The sequence below is a fragment of the Lynx rufus genome, unplaced genomic scaffold, assembly GCF_022079265.1.
Source record: "Lynx rufus isolate CCGP_SWC_20201006 ecotype Redwood Valley unplaced genomic scaffold, mLynRuf1.p SCAF_18, whole genome shotgun sequence".
Classification (NCBI taxonomy): Eukaryota; Metazoa; Chordata; class Mammalia; order Carnivora; family Felidae; genus Lynx; species Lynx rufus.
This window is the reverse complement of record NW_025814832.1, coordinates 40,272,631-40,294,639: the sequence shown is the minus strand read 5'-3', so window position 1 is coordinate 40,294,639 and position 22,009 is coordinate 40,272,631. Positions and strand designations below refer to the sequence as shown.

General features: G+C 36.3%; 1 protein-coding gene across 1 annotated transcript in view; it reads left to right on the top strand.

Moving 5' to 3' along the window:
- The window catches only part of EFCAB13 (EF-hand calcium binding domain 13), a 105,199-nt gene extending 87,547 nt beyond the window's left edge, over positions 1–17,652 (top strand). The window contains exons 14-19 of the mRNA XM_047081662.1: positions 1,955–2,098; positions 2,675–2,746; positions 8,404–8,454; positions 12,082–12,225; positions 14,010–14,081; positions 17,504–17,652. Coding sequence (XP_046937618.1) covers positions 1,955–2,098; positions 2,675–2,746; positions 8,404–8,454; positions 12,082–12,225; positions 14,010–14,081; positions 17,504–17,652 — 632 coding nt within the window. The remainder of the gene's footprint in view (positions 1–1,954; positions 2,099–2,674; positions 2,747–8,403; positions 8,455–12,081; positions 12,226–14,009; positions 14,082–17,503) is intronic.
- Positions 17,653–22,009: the final 4,357 nt, after the last annotated feature.

Sequence of the window (22,009 nt, the reverse complement as noted above, 5' to 3'; positions counted from 1 at the left end):
CATCTTTAAAACAAGGAAGCTAATAAAATCACGTTTCTCCTAGAGTTGTCAGGATCAACTGCAAAAACACATATAAAGCACATAATCTAATTATTAGGCACATACTATATACTTGGTAAATGGTAGTTAATTTTGAAATCAGAAAACAGAGTTCAGAAAGACTGGTATTCAGGACAGGTAACTTTTATGTGGAGGAAGGAAAAAAAATGGAAACTAAACCATTGAGAAAGGAGAACAGTGAAAAAGGAGAAAGGTGTAGTTTAGGTACCTGAATCTGGGAGCTGGTCATAATGATTGGGGGTTGACACTGGAATCTGTCAGCCAGTGCAAGAAAAGGCCAATAATTACAGGGAAGAGTTAGGAAGGGCCACCCTGGAAGAAAAGTGTTAACATAGCAGGCCTGAAACTGCTCTCTTTAGAAAAGTCTGCTTGCAAGGTTGACTGTCATATGCTCAGAATGTTCCCTTCATTACTGACTGATAAGGTTAGTTCACTGTGCCTGGACTATTTGTTGACAAACTTGGAGGGGCTGAGAAAATAGGCATATTGTGGATCAAGTTCTATGCTTTCCTTCAGTATACACACAGTTTTAAGGGATTATGGTCAGTGTCTGATCTTGTAGTTGAAGATTTTAGAGGTTGGGCAGGCAGTTCTAGGTGTTGATGAGGATTAAGGATAGCCATTGATTTGGATGACTTTGGAAAGGAAGTGAAAGTTTTTGGAGTTGAGAGGTCAAGGTCATTTTTATTGTCATCAGATGATAATGGGAAATGGGGCTGAGGGAGGATTATGAGCAGGGTGACAAAGATCCTCCAAGAAGGTGAAAGAGTGATCAGAAAGTCAGTAGATGATGGTGTCCGGAGGGTAGTGTAGGTCAATGACAGGCCTGAATCTCAGGGGAGGGATAGGTTTGATTGAAGGTGGAACTAAAATAGCCAGACAGCAGAATCTTAGGAGTGTTTCTCTGCTTCCTCGTCCTATGTGGAGCATGGGAGGATGAGCAGACGCCTCTTAAGGTGTCTGTGCAAAGAAACCATATGTTAAAGGAAACCAAGCTTTAGGTAAAACAAACAGAGCTGATACAGGTTTTTAGGTGACTGCCATTTGCAGTTGCCTCGCTGAGATGTTAGGGGGACAGAAAGTGAAGCGGGATCGAAGGTACTAGGAAGCTGTGATTACTGTTTGCAGCTATTCCTGATGGCTTAATAATAATAATAATAATAATAATAATAATAGTAACTTTATTGCTATTAATATGACACTTAGTGTTTCTATATACCTAATGTTGTTTTAAGTGTTTTTCATACATCATATATTTAATCTCCATATTAACTGTGTGAGGTAGGTAGTATTATTAAATTATTTTAGATACAAGACTACTGAATTTGATAGAGGGGTTAAATAGTAATAATTTGCTCAAGGTCAGATAGTTTCAGGTCACAAATCCTGGAGCCAGGATTTGAATGTACTTAACACTGCCTCCTTTGAAAGGGCTGGAAATAAAGCAAAATTCCAGATGCCAGACTACAACTGGATCTTGGTAGAATTGAAAAGAAAAGGTGAGTGAGTCTTTGTGATACTTGTGTTTACTATTTTACATTTCTCATGATTCTGAAATCTATTTCACTTCCACCAGGATGAGTTAATTTTGTTTGCTACCATTAGAGCTCTAGTTTAAAATAACTACTTTGTGTCATTGCAGTGAAAAATTCAGCCATAGCAACCATTTTGGTTGTGCCAATTTTATATTAGCACCAAAGAAACATGGCAGACCAAGCATATTGTTTTGCTGGACTTAGAATTTCCTGAGGGCTGGATTCTTCACTGAGATTTCTTATTCAAGAGGTGACCATAAATCATGGACTACCACTGACAAAAGTCTTTAGTGATGGCTACTGTTGTTTTTTAAGTCAGAGGTTAGTTCAATTACCGAATCACTTTTTTCTGTTTCTAGAGTTACAAGACATTGTCTTAGCTCTTGATGGGCTTGAAGGTGACATGATCTCTGGGAAGAACTTGGAGAGCTTTCTAGGAAATATTGGGATTAAGTCACCTGAAGAAGAGGTAGAGAAAATTCTTCAGTCAGATCTTGTTTCTGGTAAGCATTTAAATATTATTATCCATTTTTTTTTGTTTTGGGTAGGAGTAACTGAAGAAAGTGTGCAAGGTTTTTGTTCAAGCAAATGTGGCTCCTTTGAGCTAATATCTATAGGTATTTGCTTGTATTGCTGTAAATGTCCTTAAAGAGGAGACTTTCTTTTACAGTCCTTTTTTACAGTTAATGAGAATACTCTTAGCAAGCAGGTAGAAATTTTGTGGGGGAGTGGGCTCGTTGGTATCCACTCTCTTTAGATAGATCTTGATTTAGTGACTAACACAGAGTTTGGAAATTCCAGCTCTGTGAATAGAATACCTAGCTTTGTTGGTTTGTACCAAGTAAAGTTATTGGACTTACAACTTTCTTAGTAGGTTAGTTGCCTTACAGGTAGAATCAGAATTAGTATATCTACAGTCTTGTAAGGTTAATTGCAAGGCACAGTGGGTGAAAATGAATCCCAAGTATCTTGTATGTAAAGTAAAGAAATTGTATACTGGTTTTGATTTTCATATGAGCTTTTTAATATTACGTTTTCCAGGGATTCTTGTCTGTTCCCCCTCTCTCTCTTTCTTACAGATGACAGCATGGTGAATGTTAAAGACTGTATGAAGGCTTTGAAGGACACTCAGAAATTTTCCACTTTTGTTGGTAAGAACTTTATGGTAAAACTGTTGAATGGCAAACAACACAGGACTCGTTCAGAGGTCACGTAGCCAAACATTATATTTGGTGCTCAGATCTTCTTTGTAGTATCTGTGCCAAATGTTTGTTTCATCTACATTTGAACTCTTCCAGTTATGGCAAACTTGATTACATTTGTTTTTCATTTAAGAATTTGTATTTGAATGGAAAAGATTGGGAAAATCACAAGGTTATGATGTTTTCCAATAGCTAAAGTAAGGACATTTTATTATATAATAATGGCAATTTTGAAACTGTTATAAAAAAATTTAGTGACCAGAAATGTAAGAGATATAAAGTGCAAGGCTCATGTAATGTCACCTTCTGGAAATATCCCTGTTAAAGTGTGGTAAATATCCCTTTAGCCTTTTTTATTTGAATCTATGAATATTTGTGTATTCTGATATTATTTAAAAATTAGGCGCACTTTGGTGGCTCAGTTGGTTAAGTGTCTGATTTTGGCTCAGGTTATGATCTCATGGTTTGTGAGTTCAAGCCCCACATTGGGCTCTCTGCTGTCAGCACAGAGCCCACTTCAGATCCTCTGTTTCCTTCTCTCTCTGCCCCTGCTTGTTCTCTAAATAAATAAATAAAGTAATTAATAATTAATTAATTAAAATAAAATTACCATGTCCATAATATTCCACGACTTGCAGTTTTAAAGAAATTAACAGTGTATCTTAGATATTGTTCCATGTTCCACTGTATCATAAACAACCTCATTCTTTTTATTTTTTTTTTTTTATTATTTTTTTTTTTTATTCAACGTTTATTTATTTTTGGGACAGAGAGAGACAGAGCATGAACGGGGGCGGGGCAGAGAGAGAGGGAGACACAGAATTGGAAACAGGCTCCAGGCTCTGAGCCATCAGCCCAGAGCCCGACGCGGGGCTCGAACTCACGGACCGCGAGATCGTGACCTGGCTGAAGTCGGACGCTTAACCGACTGTGCCACCCAGGCACCCCAACCTCATTCTTTTTAAAGACTGCATAATATTCCATTTGGGGGATGTACTGTCATTTTATCCACAACACTTTTGATGATATTTGCCAATTAAAAATCTGAAAATTTGCCAATTTTTCACCACTGAAACATTTTGATGAGCATTGTTGTATGTATGTATGTGCATAAAGTTCTCCTGGGGGATAAAATCCTCAGAAGTCACACTGCTAGACTGAAATATATGCAGATGTGAGATGTTAACAGCTACTGCTTAATTATCCTCCAAAAAGTTTGTAAAAATTCACACTTTTGTCAGTAATGGATATTATTTATTGAAAATTCTGCTGGTAAAAGAATTCTATTATTGTTTTAATATGCATGTCTTTAATGACTAGTGAGGTAAAACATTTTTCATATGATTGTCGAATATGCTTTGCTTTTATTTTAATTAGATTGCCTTTTTCATATGAATTTATAAATAGCTCTTTATATATAAGGGACATTAATGTTCTGTCTTGTCTATTGCCATTTTTTTTCTAGTTTATTATTCATCTTTGACTTTGATTTTGGTGGACTGCTTATTGCCATCCTCTGTTTTATTTTGTCAGTTTTGGTAATTTTTATTCTCCTAGGAAATTTATTTTATTCAAGTGTTTTTTGGGAATATTAGTACAATCCTATGCAGTGATAATTCTTTTGATTTTTTTGTATCTGGTTATTTTCTCATTCTTAAATTTGTATATATATTTGTGTGTGTGTGTGTGTGTATTTATATATCTTTTTCTAGATTTCCTAGCAGATCTTTTAATTATCTCTGTTTTTTTTTTTAATTTTTTTTTTCAACGTTTTATTTATTTTTGGGACAGAGAGAGAGACAGAGCACGAACGGGGGAGGGGCAGAGAGAGAGGGAGACACAGAATCGGAAACAGGCTCCAGGCTCTGAGCCATCAGCCCAGAGCCCGACGCGGGGCTCGAACTCCCGGACTGCGAGATTGTGACCTGGCTGAAGTCGGACACCTAACCGACTGCGCCACCCAGGCGCCCCTAATTATCTTTGTTTTTAAAGCTCTACATCTTAGATTTATCTTTAGTGTTTCTATTTATAGTAAAAAAAATTCTGCTTTTATCTTTAGGATGTCCTTTCTATTGTTCCCTTTTGTCCATTTTATAGTTTTTCTAAGTTGTTTAAATTATGAACTTACTTTTTTCTTCTTACTGAGAAATAAATGTTTAAGACTATCAATTTTCAGTAAGACTTTGGTTTATCAAAGTCTTTATTCTTGTTTTTTTCTAAGTATATTCAGTTGTATTTTGATTTTCTCCTTGATGTAAGAGTTGCTTAAGAGAAAAACCTTAAATTTTAAAGCAATTATTTGAAAATTTTTAAATGACTTTAAAAATTTTTAATTTGAATTTCATTATTGTCCTCTCTTTGTTGTTTATTTTTAGTTTACTGTGGTCAGAGAATGAGGTCTATAGTAGAGGATTTGATAGTTTCTGTGTTAATTAGATATGGAGTTTCTTCAATTTTTACATGTTTGTTTATTTTTTTTTTAATTTTTTTTTCAACGTTTATTTATTTTTGGGACAGAGAGAGACAGAGCATGAACAGGGGAGGGGCAGAGAGAGAGGGAGACACAGAATCGGAAACAGGCTCCAGGCTCTGAGCCATCAGCCCAGATCCCAACGCGGGGCTCGAACTCACGGACCGTGAGATCGTGACCTGGCTGAAGTCGGACGCTCAACCGACTGTGCCACCCAGGCATCCCTACATGTTTATTTAAAAACCACATTAGGGGTGCCTGGGTGGCTCAGTTGGTTGAGCGTCCAACTTTGGCTCAGGTCATGATCTCGCGGTCTGTGAGTTCGAGCCCTGCGTCTGGCTCTGTGCTGACAGCTCAGAGCCTGGAGCCTGCTTCAGATTCTGGGTCTCCCTCTCTCTCTGCCCCTCCCCCACTCATGCTCTGTCTCTCTCTGTCTCAGAAATAAACATTAAAAAAAAAAATTAAAAAAAACCACATTAGTGGGTTTCAGGGACAGGCTAATCGTAATGTACACTCATCCTACTGTTTGTCTTGGAAATCCTTATGACTTTTTGAAGCAGCCCATTCCATAATTTTTGGACAGCTGTAGAACTAGTCAATTGTTCCACATATTTGATGGAAATCCTGCCTTACAATTCCATTCCCAAACTTAACATTTGGACTCTTCCCCCTGTCAGTAGCCCTCCAGGGATGGGAGGAGAGCTCTTATATTTTCTTTCTTTTACGTTGAATCATCTTTTCTCTGGACTCAGATTTCCCTTCAACCATTCCTCACATGGCCTATTTTTGAAACTTCTTACCAATGACTAATGACTAACTCATGGAACAACATAATATATTAAATTATACTTTCACATAAATTAGCTAATTTTAAAGTAATTTATTATATATTTCTCTTAATGAATTCTGAAAGATTATTTTTTTAGACATGTACTTTAGAAATGTGAAGAGGTTTTTGTTTGTTTGTTTTAATTAAGGGGGGGTGGTCAGTCATGGATTTCCTAGTTCAGATGTTTGATATTATCATGCTAAACATAATAGGCTTTGCTGATTCTCTAAATTGGGTAAAGTGAGCTGACAGGAGCAAGGGGTGTAGGGAAAGAAAGTAGAAAGGGAAGGATTGGAGTTTGGGAGCAGTTGTGACGAATGGAGGGTATTTTTTATGAAATGGTGAGCTCGTTAATAGAATAACTAGAGAAACTTTGGCATACTTTTTTGTTCATAAAGGAATAGCCCACGCAGAACCCGGAGTTTTAACAAAATAATCTAAGAATAAAGATAAGGGACTATAGAAAACTATAGTGGAGAATGGATTGCTCTACCTTTTAAATGGCCACATGTGGGTAGTGGCTGCCATTTTGGACAGTGCAAAACTGGAAGAATCCATGAGTTTTACTGTTATGTTCCAAAAATTTAGATCCGTGGACTGAATTACATGTTGCATGTATATTCTCTGTGTTTGTAGCATTGAATGACATCATCGGTACATTGGAATGTATGGAGGAAAGTGATCAGTCTGGCAAGGACAACTATGCAGATGTACTTGGAAACACCAATAGAATTTATTTCACTGATAATAGTTTTCAAGAAGTGCTGGATGATTCCTTGCTCGACGGTGAGTTGATTGAGCAGATAACCAGCAACTTGTAATAAAAATTTCTTCTAAAATTTTATCCAAGGTTTTAAAATATTTTACCAAATACTTAATTAATTAAATCTTAATACTTAGTTCCTAAATACTACTGTAAATGTATTGAAATGCAATTTACTACAGATCAGATTTAGAGATATATCTTATATTCTGTATTCACAGAGGTTTAGTTATTACAATATCAAATTCCTGGATGATCTCTTGGACTGCACTGTAAACTTGGTCTGAAAGTATTTATATATATTGTCATATGGCTTTAAAATGTTTCTTTCTAGAGTAATTTCATTTCAAAGTTAATCCCTTTCCTTTTATGAATTTTAGAGAGGTCCTAATAGTTGTCTAGCTTTCTTTTTCTTTTAGGTGAAAGGCTCTTTGAAAAATACAAGTTATTGTTGAACAATTAAACCGTTGGTCTATATAACATTCTGTGTAAGTGTTGATCTGGCTATTTGCTCTATTTACAAAGAATTTACCTGATCCATCCATATGCTTATCTGGGATATACCCAGATGGATTTTATCAATACTTGGAAAGCCATCTCCTGCCTTTAAATTTAACTTCAGCTAAAAAATGAGATCAGATCTGTGTCTCAGGGAAAAACTGGCAATATGCAAAGACAGTTTAGATTGTCAAAACTGATGGGGGAGGAATGCTGGGATCTGGTGAGTAGAGGTGAGGGATGCTACTAACCACCCTATAATGTATAGGACAGCACTCCCCCACATAATTAGCTGGCCCCAAATGTAATTTTGCTCAGGTTGAGAAATTCTGTTTTAGAGTTATCTTGTAAAATTGCCAAACCTACTATTTTGAAAGTACTTTTTAATAGGTTAGTTATATTTTTTTAATCCTGCTTAGATCACATTTTAAAAATTAATGTAAATATAATGTATCTTGATTCTAACCCCCTTTTGCTTCAAGGTAATACCTGTACTAGTTGTGAGTTATTCTAAACTGCTCTCTAACTGCAATGTGGTCCATCTATGCAAATGGACATATTTTGTTTCTATCACTTGTCCCTCAAATAGATCTCTGTATCAATTTGCATTTTTGTAGAAAATGTATAGGATGAAGGGTATAACTGCACCTTGTCCTTAGGAAAAGCTCCAGAATTAGATAGATAGATAGGCAGGCAGGACTAAAGAAGGACAATTCAGACTAATAATTAAACATGTTATTGAATAGATGAGCCTGGGGATTAAGCTGTTCTCTTAGGGATAAAGGAAGCATTTGTAACATTAGAATCTCAGCCACATTTAAGAAGCTTGGTGGAGCTTGACGAATCCATGGAGTCTAAGAAGTAAGAGGAAGATGAGTAGAGAACGTTATTCTGGAAGCTAGTGGAGGATTTTGAGAAGAAGGGAATGGTCAATGCTAAATGTTATTGAGAAATGAAGTATGTAATTTATCCATTGGTTTTCTTCCAAACTGGGTAAAATCATTATGCTGTTCCTTATGGCCTAATCTCTCTATTTAAATTTGCAGACTTTAGGAAAGAGGCTTTGTCTTCAAATCTGAAACTACCAACAGCAGATGGTAAGGACTTTATATATGTATACAAGAAAGCATTCCCTATGAAAGAGTTATTTTTTAGGATCATTGCCAGGTGCCAATGGATTCCTAGTCCATTCTTCCCACTCCAGCCAGAGTAATTTTTTTTTTCAAAAAAGTAATCTGATTGTGTGATGTCCCCCTATTTTCAACTCTTTAAACATTTTCCATTGTTGTTAAAGATCAAAATCCTGCATGTCCTAGCTCTCTGGTATAATTTTGTACCATTACCCTTGCTTTCTGCATTTTCAAGTACATTGGCTTTCTTTCATTTCCTTCGAAATCCAACTACAAAGCTTTTGCGTATTTTGTTCCCTGGAATAGTTTTCCCTGACACTCTTTGCCTAGTTAATGTTTACTCATCTTTCAAATGAGTGATGGGGTGCCTGGGTGACTCAGTTGGTTAAGTGTCTCACTTTGGCTCAGGTCATGATGTCGTAGTCTGTGAGTTTGAGCTCTGGGCTGAGCTTTGTGCTGACAGCTCAGAGCATGGAGCCTGCTTCAGATTCTGTGTCTCCTTCTCTGTCTCAAAAATAGACATTAAAAAAAAAATTGAATGAATGTCAATTTCCTCTAGGGAGCCTGTCATTATCTGCTAGTCGAGGTCAGCTTCTTTTATTATAAGCTTTCATTAAACTATGTCTTTTTCATAGCATTTACTTCATACTATAAATACCCATTAATATTTTTTTAAATGACACTAGAAATGCTCAATATATTTTAGCTTATAAAGTGACAAAAGTAGGAGCATCTGACTGGTTCAGTTGGTAGAACATGCAACTCTTAACCTCAGGGTCATGAGTTCAAGCCCCATGTTGGGTGTAGAGCTTACTTAGGAAAAAAAGTAGCAAAAATATTAGAGAACTTTGAATTATCTTAATTCATTAAGACCAAAATAATATAATTTCTCATTAAATTTTTTTTATTTGAGTACGGTGGACACACAATGTTACATTCGTTTCAGGTGTAGTGATTCTCTATACATTTTGCTATGCTCACCACAAACATAGCTATTTGTCACCATACAACAATATTACAATATCACTGACTATATTCCCTTTCCTGTGCCTTTTATTCCCATGACATAGTCATTACATTCCTGGAAACCTGTATCTCCTACTCTCCTTTACCCATTTTACCCATTATCCCCCTTTCTCTCTGGCCACCATCAGTTTGTTCCTGTATTTATAGGTCTGATTTTACTTTTCTTTTTTTTAATTTGTTTTTTAGATTCCACATATGAGTGCAATCATATGGTGTTTGTCTTTCTCAGTCTGACATATTTCACTTAGTATAATACCCTCTAGGTCCATCCATGTTGTTGCAAATGGCAAAAAAAAATCTCATTCTTTTCCATGGTTTTGTCAAATTCCATAATATACCACATCTTTATTCATTCACCTATTGATAGATAGTTGAGATACTTCCATATCATGGCTATTGTAAATAATGCTGCAATAAACATATAGGGGCGCATATACCTTTTTGAATTAGTGTTTTTGTTCTCTTTGGGTAAATACCCAGTAGTGGAATTATTGGGTCAAACAGTATTTCTGTTTTTACTTTTTTGAGGAACCTCCATACTGTTTCCACATCAGCTGTACCAATTTACATTCCACCAACATTGCAGAAGGGCTGCTTTTTCCCCACGTCCTCGCCAGCACTTGTTACTTCTTATGTTTGTAATTTTAGTCATTCTGACATGTGTAAGGTGATATCTCATTGTTATTTTGATTTGCATTTCCCTGAGATTGGTGATGAATATCTTTTCGTGTGTCTGTTGGCCATCTGTATGTCTTCTTCAGAAAAACGTCTATTTAGGTCTTCTGCCCATGTTAAAATCTGGTTGTTTTCTAGTCATATTTTTGATTATTTGGTTAATGATTCTTTTCTTACGTGCCTGGAAGCGTCATTGGGCCAAGAACCATGTTTCCATTTTGCTACAAGTCCTAGCATTGTTTCTCCAGATCCTAGCACAGTTTTGGCTTATTAATAGCTAATTTAATAGCTAATATTATATGATATTTACTGTGCTAGGCATTGTTTCAAATCTTTTATATTATTAACTTATATAATTGTGAATATTTATGGAATTAAAGAATGACAATAAATCTGTCTTCTTATCTCATTAGCCTCATCTCTCATCACTTCTGCATTTGTATTTATTCTGTAGCCATATTACTTATTATAATTTAAATTGGTTCCATATCTTCCATGTGCTTTTGGTTCCATATATTTGCATGTGCTGTTTCCTTTCTGTATATTTTCTGTCAAACAAATTCACATTTTTCCCCCAAACTCAGCTCAAACATCACTCCTCAACCCATAAGACTTTTCAGAGTTATAGGTTAGGTGAACTGTCTCAGTGCTTTATATCTGAGTGCTCAGTGCTCATATCTGGCACACATTTTTCTCATAGTACCAACTATATAATGTATTATAATTTTATTTATAGACAAGACAAATTCTAAAGTCCCTGTCTTCAAGGAATTTAAAGGAAACTCTTTAAGAGGGCTGAAATTTTCATTGTTGGTCTTAGTAGCTATAAAATAAATGTTAGTAAAAATGAATATAGGTCTAAAATGGTATTATGGTATTCTTTCCAACTGAAGGTTTAGATCTGTTAGTATAATGCAACGATTTTCGGACTATGGAAACATACACGACAACTTCATTTTGGGGTTGAGAGAGAAATGGGGTGAGAAATGGTATTGACAAAAAATTGAAACTCCCAGTAATGATCACGTTTTATATTTTAAATTGGTGTGGTATCAACAGGACTACATTTGGTTGTATGGGTTGTGCTTGCACAAAGATGCCTGGTTGAGAGGGTACAAGTAGAGACTGAAATGCATTCTACATTCCACTGTGCTCTCCAGGCTGGGACCACCAATGCTAGATTGCAGCTACCTAGAGGAAGGTATGCCTCTTTGTAATTGATACATAGAGAGGGGTGCCTTTTTTCAATTCACACAAAAGCACAATATAGACTGGTAGTGGCCCTGGAGATCAAGAGCTTTAATCTCAAATTTTAGCTTTTTTTTTTTTTTTTTTTTTGGTGTATTTCATCAGTTGATAGAAGTCTTTAGATCTACATGTACAGGACGTTACTATTATTTAAGAAAGGGTCACAGCTTATTCAGTATTTAATGGATGAATGGATTCAGATAACCCATCAAATTCTGCATATAATTTTTTGGTTTAATTTTTCTTTTCTTAAATGTTTAGTTTTAAGAGAGAGAGAGAGAGAGAGAGAGAACAAGTGGAAGAGGGGCAGAGAGAGAGACACAGAATCTGAAGCAGGCTCTAGGCTCTGAGTTTTTAGCCCAGAGCCCAATGCGGGGCTTAAACCCAGGAACCATGAGATCATGACCTGAGCTGAAGTTGGATGGCTAACCGACTGAGCCACCTAGGCGCCCTTAATTTTTTTAAATGCTGCTTGAAATAAATAGGTTGTCAGTTACAAGTAGAAAATACTTTGCTTTTTTTCTGCAGAGATTTTAGTTAAATATATATACTTAAATTGAGAGTTCACCTATAGTGGACTCTGGACAAACTATTTTGCATTTTTTAAAATAATAGTATCTTATATATATTTATTTATCTTTGTAGCATTTAAAGAAGCTGCTTATATCTTGACAAGTGTTGATAATGGCAAGATTGGCATACGTAACTTGGAGCATGCCCTGAAAAGTTTGAATGTTAATTTAGCTGAGGAGGACGTCAGTGAAGCCCTTAAATATTGTGACATCAGTGGTGAGCATTTTTTTGGCTTGAGATTCTGCTCATTTTTCCCTGTTTATAGGAACCAGTTTTAGAGTGTTTTATATGGAGGTAAAATGCTAAAGGCAGTCGTGATGAGGCTTAGGTTGATATAAATTAGAGCCAAAATAGTCTGCTAATTTATTTACTGACCGTATCTATCTGTTCATACTCTACATATGCTTATTTAAATAATTAGCATTCATTTCTTGTAAGCATGGGTGGGAAAATACCATTATGTAATAAAACAAAGACATGACATCAGCAGCTTCATTTTGATCTGCAGTCTTTCTTCAGAGGAGACCCACTTTCACCTTTTATTTTGCTTGTCCCATTCTGCTTTTCTAACCAAAGGAAATACCCAAAGTTTCATTACATCTCAGAAGAATAATTATTTGGTCTTGATCATTGTTTCCAAGTGGTCACGTATTTATCTTTGTTTTCCATCTTTGACTTCATGTATTGTGTACTTGATCTCCTTTCCTATTTACATCCACTCTTAAGTGTCAAATCGCGTGGGAATACTTCTAGAAGCTGGTGAGTTTTACCAGTTTTAGGTGGCTTTTTATTTGGGGTCTATCTTAACCAGCTTGTTTTTTCTATGGGAATCCCATGAGCATGTCTTAGGTTTAAGAGTACCTCCCCAGCATTGTTTGGTTATTGCTTTTGCCATAGATTATTATTGACCTCAATCAATTTTTATGTTTTGACCTGGGGTTTTTCATATCATGAGAGTGGTATAAATTTAGACCCTAAGCCCACATGAGATGCAGGAGATTTTTCACAGGTGATCTTTTTTACCCACTGCCTCTCAAAATTGGGAAGATTTAGGTCACCTTGGTGTTTACATGGGCCAGTGAATATAATATTTTAATCTCCCTTTCACTGGATTGAAATTCTTTAAGCATCCCAGTTTCATTTGGTATCTAAATTCAAACTCTCTGTGTAGCAGGACCCAAGTTTTCTTTTATGAATATGCATGAACATTTAAATCAAGCACCTTGCTGCTTTTGGATCTAATATGTATCCCCAAATAGCTGTAGGCTTAGTATTCACTTGGTTTTCCCCTCTGGATCTCTGTGCCCACTTAACGTTTTATTATTTCCTTTTCATACAACTTGATAATGCATTTATAGAATAAAATATTTCATACAGCATCTTTAGGAATTTGTAATTGTTCCTGTGCTACCCAGCTTGCCATTTTGTTATAAGTTAAAGGCTTTTCATTGTAGGTATAGCCCTATATTTTCTGCTGTGGTTACATTACTGCATTTTATTTCCTGTGTGTGTGTGTGTGTGTGTGTGTGTGTGTGTGTGTGTGTCCCAACAGTTAACATTGTCACCTCTGGCCTTAGACTGCCTTAGTTCAAATACAGCCTCGAGCACTTTCTGGCTCTTGTGACCTAGACAAGTTATTTAATTTCTCTTTGCTTTCATCTTTTAAAGATAGGCATATCAAGCATGTTATAGAATTCTTGTGCATATTTTAGTTAATAAATGTGAAGCATCATAAGGATACTTAGTATATATACATAAGGAACTCAAAGTTATTTTAAGTTCTTACTTTTGAGTAAGAAGTCAAAAAAAGTGAACTATTAATATCATGAACTGATCAATGGGTGTGGTTCCTGAAAGTATGAAAAATTACACTGAAATAGTTTCAGCCATTTGAGAGAGAAAATAAGGTAGAATGAGATTTTAGGTATTGTTAATCAGAGCCTTTATTTTGTGTACTATCAGGGTTTTAATGACAATATGCTTGATTTTGATATTTCCAGATAATAATGAGGTGAATTTAAAAGATTTCTTTGAAAGAATTAAAGGAAGTCCACCTTTCAAAGAGTCCATAGGTAAGTGAATACTTCCAGTTTAAAGAAGTGACTGTAAAATAAAGATAATGAAATCACATTTAAAAAAAAAATCACTAAATGGATTTCAAGTGTTTAATTTGTAGTCTCTATAGTTTCAAAAAGGATTTCAAGCAGCTTATGCGATATAAAAAAAAAACACAAGTGAAAATGGGGCAAAGTTATAAAGGAGGGAAAAGAAATAAAACAGGGTTGAAGAAGATACACAGTAAATACCTTTGCTGTTAATATAAAGTCCTTCCTCAAGAGGAGATAAATTTTTCTTCACTCAAGGGGTTCTGGATCTATGAATTAAATCAGGTGTGGAAATTGGGTGAGGGACCACTACCCTCTGTGCTGTCTCAAGTCAGGCCTTTGGAGTTTTCAGGTTTACCCAAATGGACTGGCCATTGATTTCATTTATAGAAATCTTAGCTTCATCTGTCTAGTTTCTTTAAATGCTTGGGCCATTAATCCCTGTATCATTCTTACTACCATGTCATTTCTGTGGCCTAACCACATCATTTTGCCCCTGCTGCATAAAGACAATTGCTTGGTCTTTGTCCCCAAAGTTCCTCTCGTGCTCCTTGAAATTAGGGAAACCATTTCAACACCAGCATCTTTCCCTAAACCCCCATGTCTACAGAGAACACCTACCGAAGAACTCTCCACAAATGCAGACACCCCTGCCAACAATGTATTTCTAAATGCGTTGGGGAAACAAATGTCTTTTTTTCTTCATGTTTGAATATCTCTAAAATTAGAACACCTTTATAATCAATGGCATTATTTATCAAACGTACATTTTTACTGAGATATAAATCACATACCATAAAATCTCATCCTTTTAAGGTGTTCAATTCAGTGGTTTTTGGTATATTCACAAAGTTGTGCAACCATCACACTCTAATTCTGGGACATTTTCATCACGTCCAAAAAAAACCCCTGTACCCTGTAGTGCTTATTTCCCCACTCTCCCCAGCCACTGACAACCACTAGTCTGCTTTCTATGTGTGTTGATTTTTGAACATCATATAACTAGAATCATATAATATGTGGCTTTTTGTGTCTGGCTTCTTTCATTTGGCATACTGTGTTTTTTTTTTTAATTTTTAATGTTTATTTTTGAGAGAGAGAGAGAGCGGGGGAGGGACAGAGAGAGAGGGAGACACAGAATCCGAAGCAGGCTCCAGGCTCTGAGCTGTCAGCACGATGTGGGGCTCAAACCCACGAAACCATGAGATCATGACCTGAGCTGAAGTCAGCCGCTCAACCGACTGAGCCACCCAGGTGCCCCAGCATACTGTTTTTAAGGTTCACCTGTATTATAACATAAATGAGTACTTTATTCCTTTTCGTGGTAGAATAATATTCTGTGGTTATACCACATTTTCTTTGGCCATTTATCAGTTCATAGACATTCGGGTTGTTTCCCTTTTTTGGCCACTAAGAATAATGCTGCTATGAACATGTGTACATTTTTTTGAGTACAGGTTTTTGTGTGGACGTACATTTACATTTCTCTCAGATACCTACCTAGGAATGGAACTGCTGGGTCACGTGGTAACTTTACCTTCAACTTGAGGAGCTGCTGGAACGTTTTCCAAAGCAGCTGCCCCATTTTACATTCCCAACAGCATTGTACATTTCTTTAAATCCTTGTCAGTACTTGTTACATTGTCTGTCTTTTTTATTCTAGCCTGGTCTCACAAGTATCTCACCGTGGTTTTGTTTTGCATTTCCCTGATGGCTGATAACTTTGAACATCTTTGCATGTGTTTACTGGCCATTTAGAGATATGTATCCTTTGCTTATTTTAAAATTGGGTTATTTGTCAAGTTGTTAGGGTTCTTATATCCTGGATACTATAGCTTTATCAGATAGATGATTTGCAAATCTTTTCTCCAATTTTATGGGTCTTTTCTCTTTCTTGGTGGTGTCCTTTGAAGCACAAACGTTTTTAAATTGGGTGAAATCCAGTTTATATTTTCTTTTGTCACTTCTTTTGATATCATGTCTAAACATAATCCAAGATCATTAAGATTTATACTAATGTTTTCTTCTAAGAATTTTATAGTTTTAGCCTTTTAATTTCAATCTTTGATTCATTTTGAGTTAATGTTTGTATGTGGTGTGAGATGGGAGTCCACTTTAATTCTTTTGCATGCAGATAGCCAGTTACCCCAGCATCATTTGTTGACAAGATCATTCTTTTCCCCCTTAAATAAATGGTTTTGCCATCCTTGTAAAAAATCAATTGATCAGAAATGTATGGATTTATTTCTAGACTCCCAGTTCCATTCCATTGATTTTTATTTATTCTTATGCCACATGGTCTTAATCACTATAGCTTTGTAGTAAAGTAATAACCTAAACAGTAATTTTCAACCAGAGCAGGGCATCAAATTTACCTATAAAGCTTGAGTTACCTGGTTCTACTTCTGACTATGATGGAGTAGCTTATGTGAAACCAACCCTCCTGCTGAGAACAACTAGTAAAATGTGGACTAAATTAAGCAGCATCAACAACCACAACTGTTTGAAGGCATTGGAAAGTGACCAAGGCTGTCAACGTTTGTGGGGCTATAAGATAAATATAAAGAGCACGACTTACAGAAACAGCACCTTCTTCTTCTTATTTTGTCTCTGTAACATAACTTTAAGTGAAATATGGCAATAAAGTTTTGATGTAAACTTCTTTGTAATGCTTCACAATTATTTCAGGGTCCACATATGAAGTATTATGTAGCTGTAGGCATAATGGTTGACCAGTTACATATGTCTACTTGAAAGGCACAGTAGTTAAGAGCATGGGCTTTGGAAATATCGTGCCTGGATTTGAATCCTGGCCCTGCCACTTAATACCAGTATGTTCTTTAGTAAATAACTTAATCTCACAAACCTCGGGGCGCCTGGGTGGCTTAGTTGGTTAAGCGCCCAACTTCAACTCAGGTCATGATTTCGCGGTTAGTGAGTTTGAGCCCCACGTTGGAGTCTGTGCTGACAACTCAGAACCCGGAGCCTGCTTCAGATTCTGCATCTTTGTCTCTCTCTGACCCTTCCCTGCTCATGGTCTGTCTGTCTGTCTGTCTCTCTCTCTCAAAAATATATAAACATTGAAAAAATTTTTTTTAAATCTCACTAACCTCAATTCCTTCATCTGAAAAATGGGGATAATAATGCCTATCTTGGAATTATTATAGGTAATAATAGACTTAAATAGGTAAAGTAGAAGTACTCAGAAGAGTCTCCAGCACTTAGTGTTCAGTAACTGCTAGCTGTTATAATACACAATGGTTTTTAAAACTACTAGTAATTTCATGTAAAATTCTTTTATGCAACTCAAGCCCATTAAGTGAAAATGAACAGTGTACTCTTATTTCTGCTGTTGAAGCATGTTTTTGCTCTTTTTTTTTTTTTCTCAGTTACACAGCTACTCTTAGTTACTGTTCAAATTCTCCAGAATGATCTGATTGATGTCTCTGACCTCAAGGCATTATTGATGAACAATGACTTTCATGCAGCTAATGTTTTACTTGATGAAGTATTAAGACATGGACCTGAACACGGTTAGTAGTCTGAATGCATCTAGTTGTAAAGGCCATCATCTACCAGTGGGGATGGGAGATGTACGGATGGGGTATACAGCAATGGAGGGCACCCTGGGGGGGGCTGCAGTGAGATGACTGGTGAGCACCAGTGCCACCATAGTGTGCCAAGCCTGAGCTCTGTGAGACTGAACAGATGGGTGAGTCTGGGCCTACTTTATCCCTGTGGGTGGTGGTACTTGGGAGATGAGGTCACTTTGTGAACTGACTGGCACGGGCAGTATTTAATCAGAATGCCATGCACAGAGTACAACAGAGTCCGTGAGGCCCTTCACCACGTGTTAACCCTTTGGAAGGTAAACTATGCTGATATCCAGGAATACCTCAGGGGGTGTTGCCTGTGGCATTGGCTCAGGGAAGCAGATGTTTATATGTACAACATAACTGCGTTATTTTAATGACTGGTATTGTTGAATATCATTTTTGCTACGTTTTCAAAAGAGTTGGGGAATATTCTTTACTTTCCTATTCTCTGTAAGAGATTTTTTCTTCCTCAAATGTTAAGCAGAACTCACAGGTGAAGCCTTATGGGCCTAGAGTTTTATTTATGGAAAAATTCTGTATTATTGATTTAATTTCTTAAATTGTATGGTATTACCAAGAAAATATTCTATTTTCCTGTCAATTTTGGCAGGCTGTGTCTTTATAGGAATTTGTCCATTTCATCTGACTTTTCAAATGTATTGGATAAAGTTGTCCTTGACATCTGCTTTTTATCTTTTTTGATTTCTGCTTCATCTGTAATGATACCTTCATTTTCATCCTCAATATTAGTGACTTAGAGCTTTTTTTTCCCCCACTCCACCTCCACAGAGTTTTTCTTTTCCTTTTTGTAAAATTGAGATATAATGGGCATATAATAACATTATGTAAGTTTAGCGTGTCCAATGTGCTGATTTGATACATTTATATATTGCAATATAATTATCACTGTAATGTTATCTAACACCTCTATCACATCACGTAATTATCACAATTTCTTTTTTTGTGGTGAGAACATTTAAGATCTAGTCTCTTGGCAACTTTCAATTATGTAATACAGTATTAGATCAGCACAGCATTAGATTTCCAGAATTTATTCATTTTAACTGCAAATTTGTACTTTTTAACAGTATCTGCCCAATTCACCCCACCCCCTAAGTCCTTGGTAACCACCATTCTACTCTCTTTCTATGAGATCGGCTTTTTTAGATTCCACATATTAGTGATATATACAACATTTGTCTTTGGCTTATCTCCTCTAAGCATAAGGACTTCAAGATCCTACCATGTTGTTGCAAATGACAGGATTTCTCTCTTTCTCATGGCTGAAAAATATTCTGTTGTATATTTTCACACTACCTCTGTTTATTCATCTGTTGATGAGCACTTAGATTGTTTCCATATTTTAGCTATTGTGAATAATGCTACAATAGACACAGGAGTATGTCTTCAAGATCCTGTTTTCGTTTCCTTTGAATATACACTTATAAGGGGAATTGATGGTTCATATTGTAGTTCTATTTTTAATTTTGAGGGGAATCTCTATACTGTTGTCCGTAGTGGCTGCACCAATTTACATTGCCACCAACAGTGTATGAGGGTTCCCTTTCTCCACATCATCACAAATCCTTATCTCCGGTCTTCTTGATGATAGCCATTCTACCAGGTTTAAGCAATATCTCATTGTGGTTATGATTTGCATTTCCCTGATGGTTAGTGATGTTGAACACCTTTTCATGCACCTATTGGTCATTTGGATGTCTTCTTTGGGAAAATGCCTATTCTATTACTCTGCCCTTTTTAAAATAGTTCATTTGCTTGTTTGTTATTGAGCTGTGTGAATTCTTTGTTATATATTTTGGATAATAATCCTTTATCAGATACATGGTTTGCAAATATTTTCTCTCATTCTGTAGGTTGCCTTTTCATTTTGCCGATTGTTTCTTTTGCTGTACAAAAGTTTTTAAGTTGAATGTAGTTCTGGAGTGCCTGGGTGGCTCAGTTGGTTAAGCGTCCGACTACAGCCAGTTAAGCATTCGACTCCAGGTCTCGATCTCATGATTCTTGAGTTCAAGCACCATGTCAGGCTCTGTGCTGACAGCTTGGAGCTTGCTTCAGTTTCTGTGTCTCCCTCTCTCTCTGCCCCTCCCCTGCTCATGCTCTGTGTCTTTCTCACAAATAAATAAACATTAAAAAAAAAGAAAAATCTTAAATTGGATCTAGTTCTACTTGTTGATTTCTGCTTTTGTTGTCTGTGCTTTTGGTGTCATGTCCAAAAAATCATTGCCAAGACCAATGTCTGAAAGCTGTTTCCTTATGTTTTCTTTACAGTATCAAATCTTACAATTAAATCTTTAATTTATTTTGAGGTAATTTTGGGGAGTATCCCAAGTGGTTATTCAGTTTCCCAACACCATTTGTTGAAGAGACCATCCTTTCTCCATTGAATGTTCTTGGCTGTCTTGTCAAATATTAGTTGAGCATATGTGGGGTTTATTTCTGGGCTCTGTCACTTCTGCTGTAAACTTTTCTTTCTACTTTTTTTTTTTTTTTTTTGCATTGGTTTGTTTTTTTTCTTCCTTTTCTCTCTCCCCCTCCTTTTTTTTTTTTTTTCCTTTTGGTTCTTTTCATGTCTATCCTTTATGTCCCTTACTATAGTTTGTCATATCCATTCCACCTTGTGTACCTTTACTTTACTTGAGTCTTTATTTTGGAGCTGACTTGGTCTTTCTACACAATCTGTTTTCTGAGTTGTTGGCTCCCATCTCAAATCTTCCTTTGTCCATTTCTATCCTGATTTGTTGAAAGAGTTGAGGGTGTTGGGTGGCACATTCAGTTTGGAGCTCTGTCTTCAGTTTCTACTGAAGTAGATGAAGTCCGTTTACTTTAATGGCACCTTTGGGGCAGAGGGTGGGAGGTGGGGGTAGTGAGCCTTCTGACATTTTGATACTGTTTAGTAGGGACTTCATCTTTAACTGCTTCTTTCTTTTCCTTCACCACCAAATCCTATGCACTGAGTTCCACATCAAGGTGCCATCTTTGGTCCTATGGATTGCTAAGCCTTTTTCTTAGATTTCTCCAGAGTAAATTTAGGTGGTTACCATTATCCTAAAAGTAGTGTTTCTTAACCTTTAAAAAAAAAATCACTCCCCTAAGGAGACTTTTTAGACGTTTTTGTCTTTTTCACCATCCCACACGTTATGAATGTTTAATGCCAAAAATAAATATTTGCTTATGTACTGTGGCCACAAACCATTGTAATGGCTAAGATTTTTTCCCCTCCAAGAACCTGTTTTCCTTCCTGAAAGCCTATCACCCTCAGTGAAAATGCATGTCCTAAAGGTATCTAGAACTTTAGTTTCTGCTTATACTGCTAAACCCTATTTTCTAGAATTTCACTTAGATGTTAACACATTTGTAAGGAATATTGGCCTATAGCCTCTTTGCCTGCCCACCATGTGTTTGTTTTGTTTTGCTTTTGTAGTTTTTGGACAAGTAGGAGCTACTGAAGGGTTTTATTCAGAGGAGTAACCAGATTTTTTTTTAAAGAGAAAGACCTCTCTTGCTGCATTGTTTAAAATAAATGGAGAGCAATGAGACTGATGCGATAGATTTTTAGCAATGCTATTGTAATAGCATAGGCATTAACTAATATAGTGATATATTCAAGAAGTATTTGGAAATAATTGAATAGAAATTGATAATCATATGTATGCAGAAGTTAAGGAAGAAGGAACAGTATAGGCTGACCCCCGGGGTTTTCACCTTTGTTATAACTTGACTATTAACTGCTGACAGATTAATTCAGAAGCAGTAATTCCTTCAGCTACATTTTACTTTGCATTACAGAAAATGGCAAGATTACCTTTCAAGAATTTTTTATTAAGTTCTGTAATACATTGAACATGCCTAAAGCCTCAGGTGAATTCCACTTAATATGTATCTACTGGCTCCGTGTGGAAGGACAGACAGTGGTTTTCATGTTAAAACAACACAGGATTGGGGCGTCTGCGTCACTCAGTCGGTTGAGCAACTGACTCTTGACTTCGGCTCAGGTCATGATTCCAGGGTCATGGGCTCAACCTGCATCCATTCGCGCTGAGTATGAAGCCTGCTTAAGATTTCCTCTCTCCCTTCATCCTTCTCCCCAGCTTGTGCTCTCTATCTCTCCCTAAAATAGTAAACAAACAAACAAACAAACAAACAAAATCTTTTAAAAAACACACAGGATTAGATAAAGCACAGGTAAGTAAGAAACAATATAAAGATAAAACAATATAGGGGCACCTTGGTGGCTCAGTTGTTTAAGTGTCAGACTTCGGCTCAGGTCATGATCTTGTG